This window comes from Megascapheus bottae, chromosome 15, assembly GCF_031878675.1.
Source record: "Megascapheus bottae isolate mThoBot1 chromosome 15, mThoBot2.hap1, whole genome shotgun sequence".
Lineage (NCBI taxonomy): Eukaryota > Metazoa > Chordata > Mammalia > Rodentia > Geomyidae > Megascapheus > Megascapheus bottae.
Genome location: NC_143523.1, coordinates 29,935,041 through 29,944,356, shown reverse-complemented (window position 1 = coordinate 29,944,356; position 9,316 = coordinate 29,935,041). Strand labels below are relative to the sequence as shown.

At 40.9% G+C, this 9,316-nt stretch overlaps 1 protein-coding gene across 1 annotated transcript; it reads right to left on the bottom strand.

Moving 5' to 3' along the window:
- Nucleotides 1–1,995: 1,995 nt before the first annotated feature.
- Nucleotides 1,996–8,192, bottom strand: LOC150054096 (protein IFIT1 homolog B-like). The gene is made up of 2 exons (XM_090346931.1): nucleotides 8,043–8,192; nucleotides 1,996–3,706 (listed from the first exon to the last, which is right to left on the bottom strand). Exons 1-2 carry the CDS (start codon nucleotides 8,045–8,047, stop codon nucleotides 2,302–2,304), a joined length of 1,410 nt encoding a protein of 469 aa, XP_090203057.1. The 5' UTR covers nucleotides 8,048–8,192; the 3' UTR covers nucleotides 1,996–2,301.
- Nucleotides 8,193–9,316: the final 1,124 nt, after the last annotated feature.

The following is a 9,316-nucleotide window of genomic DNA, read 5'->3' as shown; positions in this document are numbered from 1 at the left end:
TGAACTTTCCTACCCATGTGAGGGTTGGCTTTGAACCACAGTTCTCAGATCTCAGCCATCTGAGTAGCTAGGATTTATAGGCAAGAGCCACTGGTCCCTGGCCAACCATACTATCCTAATGTGTCCATTTTAGGCTTATTATTTTTACTTTCTGCACTTGTGCTGAGGAGCAGTCTCTGACTGTCTGATGAATCACCTGGTTATCAGCACTTTGTTCCAGTTTGGTTCAAGAAACTCTATCAGCACCCTTGTCGGCACTCTTATGGTACCCTATGGGAGATCATTTTGGGATATTGGGGTATTTAAAACATGGTAGATCTTATGGGCAGAGCTACAAATTGGACAGTGGCCCTTGTCTTATTGCAGTAGCAACTAGTAACCCAATGCTTGCGGCACACTTGTCTCCTCTAAACCCACAAGACAGCCAAAAATAGGCTGAAATGTTGTCTTCCATGGGGTACCTGTGTCATGTAATAATTCTCCATTCTCTGCTCTTCTCTGTGTCTCTTTATTTGGCATGTAGGAGCATGAGGCTGGACCTGACATGTAGAACTTCTGGAGTTGACGCCTGGAGCCTAAAACTGGTTACATGTGGGTCATTTCCAAACCTGGGCTTACTAGGGATTTTCAGTTTGGGCCAAAGAAAACATTAAAAAACGATGCTAGAGATGATCTTAGCCAGAATTTCTTAGTGTGTGATTTGGAGACCTGGCAGTTATGAAAATTCTAAGAACCCAGTATTTTACCTCCTGAATTAAGGGATGGTGTCCAGGAATTCTTGTCTTAACAAACCTTAAGGTGATATACATACTTGTGGAGTTTCAAAATCAGGGAACTACAAGACAGTTTTCAACGTTCACTGTACATTAAAATCAACTGAAAAGCCTTAGAAAAATCTGAATGGCTCCAACCCCACCCTGAAGATTCTGAGTACATTGATTTACAGTGAGGCCCAGTGTCTTGTCAAACTGATGAAGAATCTAGGAGCTGCGAAGGTAAAATAACTTTTCAAGGTCACTAACCCAGTGAGTCATACTGTCCTAGAAGTATTGGTCCTAGTCAGAGAGTCTTAAAAGTGTATTTTCAGGGGCTTCCTTCATTTAGGCCTCCTAGTGCTACAAAAGTTGTTTTGTCAGTTTTCTATTTCCACACAAACACAGTACATACATCTTTTTTAATGTCACTAACAAAATACCCTACACATTTTGCATTTTGGCAAATTTTACTGCACAGTAGCTAGTCAAAATCAGCAGATTATAATCACCCAAACACTAGCTTAGGTTGTTTGTGCCATTTTCAAAATGCATATGCAAAACTGCTTGTACTTTTACACACACTTTTCTGAATATGTCAAAAAGCATCTTAGCTATGAACGAAAGTCCAATAATATGCTTACATCATGTAGAGTTCTTGGGATTGACAACACCTTGGCACACATGAATAAGAAGCAAAGTTGATTAGAAGTCACATCTTGAGTTCACCCATCAGCAGGCATGGGCAAGAGTAGTATCTGTAATGCTATAGTAAACTTCTGAATTTTTCACCAACATTGTTCTAACTTTGCTCATTTGTTTTGCTTTTAGATTGGTTGAAAGCTTAGAGAGCCTTTCCAACTAAAATCAAAATGTTTGATGTTGCAGTCTTCTTTGTCCAGGGCAATAGGCTGAATCTATTCATTCTAAAACAAAATTATAAGGAACATGATTGCAGCTGGTCCAGGTCCAATTGGTTCAAGTTGATTCAAGTTGTTTCCAGGGTGGGTTCCTGGGTCCAAAAATTTTACAAATGAAACTGGAACCAGAGGTATGCAGGAAAGTCTTTATGAGGACATCTGCTTGAACTTGATTGGAGATATAACTTCAACTAGGACCAAATGAGCACTTACATTCTTACATCCCTCCTCAAACAAAGGGAAAGAAACAGTAAAAACAAGAAGAGTTCCCAATAAAAGCTCTCACCAGACCTTTTCTTTTAATTTTTTTTTAAAGTCCTGGGGCTTGAACTCAGGGCCTGAACACTGCACTTGGGCTTTCTCAAGGCTCTACCACTTGAGCCACAGCACCACTTCCTGCTGCTAGGAAATGGCTGAGCCCCTTGCACTCTGTGATGACAGGGACATGTGAAGGAAGATTATATGCTCCTGTTAGAGGCACACAATTAAGGGGAAAGGTGATGATGCTGGCTGAACAGGCAATAGACAATCTGATTTTCCAGCTATTTAGGATTTCATCAGTTTATTTACTTTGGAGGGCAGCATGGTATTCATTTAGGAATTGCATGAAGTTAGAAATGAGCTATATTTCAGAAGTCAGGGTGCAGCAAATTGGTGCACCTCAGAGCCCTCTCATAGTACTGCAGGGCACTGTCCATGTCCCCTTTCAATTTGTGGATGAGTCCAAGGAGGCCCAAGCTTTCCACAACATTTATGTTCTGGTGAAGGCACTTCTTAGCCAAATTCTCCAAAGCATTGAAAAGTCTTTCCCGGCTGAGGGAAATTTCCTTGATTCTTAGGCCATTTAAATACTGAGTAATGGCTTTAGCATCAGATTTCTGGTGAAATCTTTGGAATTTTCCATAGCGAAGATGAATCTCTTGCTTCAAGTGATCAGCACAGTCCTTCATATTTAATGCTATCTGAAAATTGTCCTCTGCCTCTCTGTATTGACCTATTTCTGCATGCATTTCAGCCAAAGCAACATAAGCCATTTCAAACGTAGGCTTCAGTTTTAATGTTTCTTGAAATTCACATATTGCCGGCTGAACTAACTCATCTTTATTTTCTCTATTTTGCCATCGAGGCCATCTGTTTGTATGATTTTTTTCTTGGAACACTAGTTCCCTGTAGCAGAGCCCTCTCTGGTAATGCAAGTCAGCAGAGAAGGGCATTGAGGGCAAAGCCCTTTCAAGGAGCGGAAGCGCCTTCTCCACACAGCCTTTCCTTCTGTAAAATTTGGCAGCATATCGAAGAATATACATCAGGGAGGTTGGGCTCCTAAGGGCTTCTTCAATGTACATTTCTCCTTCATCCTCCCGTTTCACATCTTGAAGCTTCAGGCCAAGGAGAACCTTGATGTATGTATCCTCTGGATTCAGCCTAACAGCCTGCTGCAGGGCATTTAGAGAGATCACATGGTTGATATCATAATCCAGGCGGTAGAGAGTGATGGCATAGCCAGTGCTAAACTCAGGGTTTTCAGGCTCCACTTTCAGAGCTTTCTCAAAGCAAACCCTGGCCCGTTCATAGTTCTGCCTTCCACACTTGAGCAGGGCCCAGCCTTCTGCACAGTCCATCTCAGGACACTCCATTCTATAGCGAAACACACTTGCAAGCCTCTGGCAAGTGTTCTCCACCTTGTCCAGGTAAGTCTGGGCTTCTTCTAGCCTGTCCATGTGGTAATAGAGCCAGGCATAGTTGCCCCAGGTCACCAGGCTGCGTGTGTCTGACAGGTCTGCATGCTGCCTCTGGATCAGGTCCTCGGCTTCTTTCAAACTCTGCAGGGCTTCCTCATCCTGGCCTTGCAAGTGTTTCACATAGGCCAGGAGGTTGTGTATTCCCACGTTGTATTTGGTATCGAGGAACTCAATCTCCTCCCTGATTCTGTTCTCTAAGTCAGGTACTTCAGAGTTCTCAATCTCCAGTCCCCATGTGAAGTGACATCTCAGCTGATTGCAGTTTTCTTCTGTCATAGTGTTGTGATATTCCTGACTGAAAAACATTGACATTAGTTATTTCTACTTTTTCACCTTGTTTGTACTGAAAATCAATCCAGCAGTTAAACCACCACCAGTGTCCCTGTCTTCCAATATTTGTTCTCTCTTGCCGTCTATATCATCATATGAAACAAAGCCAGTTGACAGAAAAATCTTGAAGAAATGCTACTCTTCCAATGATGTTGGTTGCCTTAAATCTAAAAATTAACTGAAAACAATAATTCTGTTCATATAAATGTAAGTTTAGCGTCACCCTCGACACTGGAAAGCCTTTTCTACTTGTTTCCTTCTAAAACTCGTATAGAAATAATGCTTCCAGAAGTAGAGAATTCACCATCGGGCAAATTCCTTACTCTTCTTCCTCATGTTTCCAACATGTAAAACTGGTCTCCTTTCTCAAATCCCAGGAAGATTACTTTGTTACCTATGGGGCCTGCATCTGAAAAAGATAGCATCTCTAACTGAGACTGTTCTTGCTTTCAGGTAGATTGCTTCATAGGATGGTTGAGTGAGGAACTGCAGAAGATCTTTTTTCACCATCCAATTGTGACCTGGAACTATTAACAAATACAACGGTGTGTGTGTGTGTGTGTGTGTGTGTGTGTGTGTGTGTGTGTGTGTTGGGATGGACAGGGGTGAGATCAGAAGTGAGTAAAATTATTGTACCTAAAAATTGCTCACCCAAAGAGTCACCAATTTTACAGGTTATGCAATTTGGAAGAGCTTTTCACTCAAATGCATCTTTTCTGCTCACTGTAGTCCATAGTATGGTGAAGATAGAGGCTTCCCAAGGAAAACCAGTGGCACAGACAGCCATTATTCTAGAGCTACTAAAATATTAGGAGACCTATGTTTCTAAGCTTTCCGAATATGTCTCTCTCAATCTCAGGCACCACAGCTTCTGACCCAGCCAGCTTATTTGTGAGATAGAAAATGAAATCCTTCTTCTAAATGATCTCACCAGAGTCATTGCTAAGCAGAAGGTATACCAGATATCCACCCTAATGGAAATTAGACTATTAAGAAGTTAACTTGAAAAACCTTTCAGGAATGCCCTTCCCACTTGTTAAAATTGTTATTCTTTCTCCTAGATAGTTATTTATCAACATGTGTCATCTTTTATCTTCCTTTTGTCTAGGTCCTGAGAAGAGCATGGGATAGAATGTTATTATGCAGGGGTCCACAGTCTAAAATAGGAATGCTGAGGACTGAATGTCTTCCTTTGGCTTTTAGTTGAAGGAACATCAATATAATTATGAATGTTACAATCCTGCATGCAGAAGGGGACTTGTTACAGGTCCAAAGGCTGTTCCCTATATCCCATCCCCTCAGCTGCTATGCTCAGTGAGCATGTCATGAAGGAGGAGTATACCTCTCTCTCTCTCTCTCTCTCTCCTTCCCTTCCTCCCTCCCTCCCTCTCCAGTAGTCTGCACCAATAAGACCAAAACTATTTTGAAGTGGACTGGGAAAAGATATTTACCAATAATACATCTGACAAATCAAATGCTTAATATCCAGTATCTACAGGGAACTCAAGAAACTAATCCCCCCTCAAACCCAACAAACTATTCACTAAATGGGTAAGGGAACTAAAGAGAGACTTATCAAAAGAAGAGTTTAAAATGGCAGAAAAGCATATGAGAAAATGTGCATCATCTATGGTCATAAAGGAAATGCAAATAAAAAGAACCCTAAAATACCACCTTACCCAACAAGAATGGCCAAGATTTTGAACTCAGACTATGACAGATGCTGGCGGGGTTGTGGAGAAAAAGGAACCCTACTATACAGCTGTTGGGATTGTAAACTAGTTCAGCCACTCTGGAAAGCAGTGTGGAGGTTTCTTAAAGAACTGAAAATTGACCTTCCCTACGATCCCGCCATACCACTTCTGGGCATCTATCCTGAACATCATAACCCAAGATATGATAAGGACACCTGCTCAGTTATGTTTATCTCTGAACTATTCAAATGAGCCAGGCAATGGAAACAATCCAGATGCCCTATTGCAGATGAATGGATACAGAAAATGTGATACACACACACACACACACACACACACACACACACACACACAATGAAATTCTACATAGCCAACAGACAAGATAAAATAATGGCATTTTCAGGCAAGTGGATGAATCTAGAGTGAATCATGTTGAGTGAGACAAGTCAAGACCAAAGGATCAAAAGGCACATGGTATCCTTAATATGTGGCTATTAGATCCAAACAGTACAAAAGCAAGGACTCAATATTTCCATACCCAATGCTATGGACATGGTATTGGAAATATAAACACAACTACATAGATGTAAAAACTTATGACTCTATAGACATAATATTTCTTTTGCCAGTTCTGGGCTTGAGCTCAGGGCCTGAACACTGTCCTTGGACTTTCTCAAGGCTAGAGCTCTACCACTAGAGCCTCAGCACCATTTCTGGCTTTTTTCTATGTATGTGGTACCGAGGAATCGAACCCGGGTCTTCATGCATGTTAGGCAAGCACTCTACCACTAGGCCAAACTCCCGGCCCCATGACATAATCTTTTATTACATAGATTAATATGTATCTATGACATACAAAGCCTCAGCCTAATTTTGATTTTGTTCTAAAATCTAAGTGCCACTGATTGTATATAGAGAAAAAAAAGGAAGGTACTTGTTACTTGACTTATATAACTGTAACCTCTCTGCGCATCATCTTAACAATAAAATTTAAATTAAAAAAACTATTTTGATGTGGGCTTCCTTTAATCTACTTCAGTCAGGGTTTACAGAAACATAACATAAGCCACAGTGAAACATCTGAGGTAAGTACCAAAGCTAGCAGAGATGAACGGATTCTTCCTAATAGATCCTCAGCCATGCACAAAGCTGAAAAGAGACAACTGGATATTCTAATCATGAATTCTTTATATATATATATGTGTGTATATATATATATATATATATATATACAGAGAGAGAGAATAAGTGTTATTATAGAGGTATGTACACTTAATAAGTCAGGCAATGAGTACATTTCTTGTTGATTCTATTACCTCCTTCCCTTGATCTCTCCCAGTATTCCCTACCCCCAGTCCTCACACAGAAGCTATCTAGTTCATTTTCAACATAGTGTCTAGTATCACTACTTCATTTGTTCAACCTTTATCCCACCATTTCTGTGCCTTCCTAACCTTCCCAAAGGCAGATAAACTAACAAATAACACAGAAGGTAAAGAAAACAAAACAGCAACAATGAAGAGAAAACAAACCTCTGTTTCCATTTGTTGGAGTTAATTTTGGTAAATATAATTTTATATGTTCATATGCACACAGCTATGGAGTCTTTGTGATCCTCTTGTGAGAATATCCTATTGTCCCACTGTGTAATGTCTAGCGATCTGTAAGATTTCTTATTTATTGTGTGTGTGTGTGCATGCACGTGTGTATGTCTTACCATCCATTGTGTTGACTTGTACATCCAGCTATGCATCAGACAAGGGCCTCATATCTAAAATACACTTAGAGTACAAAAAATTGAGCTTGGCTACAGCCACCTTCTCCCACTTTTAATGTGTCCTGGGAATAAGGAGGCTTTAACTGGATCTGAATTTTTAAGAATTTGACCATCCAGAGGTTGTTGAACTCAGGCAAAGGGGAAGGTCCTGGTATTCGTTGCTAAATTCCCACTGTGCTGGGCTTAGGGAGGTGAATGTTTGAGTTCTTCACCAAAGGTCTCCAGGTCTGGTGCCTGTTTTCTCTGCTGTAGGCTTCATGATATCATGTTGTCTTTGTTGTTAGTTGCCCCGACCTCTACCCCATTGCCCTACTGAGTTCCTTGAACTTTGCCCATATAGTTACATGGAAATTTGATCAGCCAGATACAGAGAAACCACACTTTAAGAGATCAAATCGGGAGTCTTTATTAAAATGCTGACATATGCAAGCAGACTCATATCTCAAAGGACTTGAAGCCTCCAATGGAGCTAGTGTGCTAGTTTATCTAGGCCCCAAACCACATATGGGATGAGAAATTAAACCTAACATAGGTAAAGCAAACCATCTAGGACACAAATCAATGCCAACCAAGGGCCAAATTATCTAAGTGAAGCAAGACTTTCCTGGAGCTTAACAACTCTTGACACATTTGCAATGCAAAGAATGTTCCATGATGAGCCAATTAGATCCAGTATCCTATTTCAATACCGCCTTAATCAACCCCCTTTGGAATGATGGGTCCCTGCCAGCACTCTGTACAGAGGCTTGTCTGGGGACTGTTTGGTAAGAAAAGTTTTAGAATTACCAAGTACACAGAAGCAAAGTCAGTAAAGCAGAGCAAGCTTTTACCTCATGGTCTGGGAAACAGCAGGTGCTTCCTAGTCCTTTGGTTGTTCCTAAGAGGCTCCTCCACCAAGTTCTCAGGTTTCCCAGATAAGTGAGGTGTACAGGCTGAAGAACGGAAACCAGCACTCACTGCAGGCAGAAGTGAGTTTACTGGAAAAGCCAAATCACCGAGCTACACTCAAGGGTAGGTGTAGCAGCTCCAACTAATGGCGAAGAGATTATATAGGGAGATGGGGAAGGAAATGTGACTGCAGCAGATGATGAAGTGATGAGGGTCCTTTTGCCGGCTCACAGTCAGGTTGGCAGTTACAGATGATACCAGTTTTGAGCAGATAACTTATGGCAAGGCAACGTAACCTTCAGAAACAGGAAGAGGGTGGGAGGTAGGCTGTTTTCCTGGTAGATCTACCATGAAGTATTATATAGGGGAGGAATCTCAGGCAATTTCTCACACCCTGAAGGGGCATGAAATTGGCAAGTTTTTATCTTGGTTAAAATGAAACCTATACACAGAAGGTTGTCCTCTGATTACAGACTTGTTTAGTTGCAGCAGCTTGAGTGGATGTTTGTGAGATGTTGTTTGCATATGCAAATTCCCTGTTAGAGTCCATGTGGTTCTGGAGATAGCAAGTAATTGGATCATATGAGGACAGATTTCATGCAGTGTTAAGTAGGACCAGACCAGCAGAGTACATGGATGGATAGTTTCATGGAAAGACTCAGACTGGTGTCACTGGTCACGATCACATTATAATTAGCTGGACAATTCCAGGGACATGCATGATCAATATTTATGGATAGAGGAAAGGCTATAGAAATTGATTCTCAATGTGTGGCAGAATGAACTCTCAGATGGTCATATTGTTTGTATGGCTGTTCCCACTACATCTGAGGTATTTGTCTTTACAAAAAGACCTATGCTGTGTTTATTTTTCAGTAAAATTTCTATTACTGCTCATTCAAGTGTTAGCCTTGACTTGGTCAGTATTTCAAAGAACCTTGTTTGATCTGGTCAATAGAAGAGTATGTGCACATAGTCAGGAAATTTAAGGGAGCATTAGTTACCACAATATTTCATGACACATGTATTAATACAGCAGCTAAATCCGAAGTCCACAAATGTCTTCTTGGTGGTCCTTTTCTGGTATTATTTTTTAAAGATCATTTGTTGAGAAGAAACGACCACCAGACAAGCTACTCAACAACATTTACATGTTAAATGGAACTTTTCTGAGACCAAGGCTGATGTAATTGCCTGTGGGGGCAGGGGAGAGGAG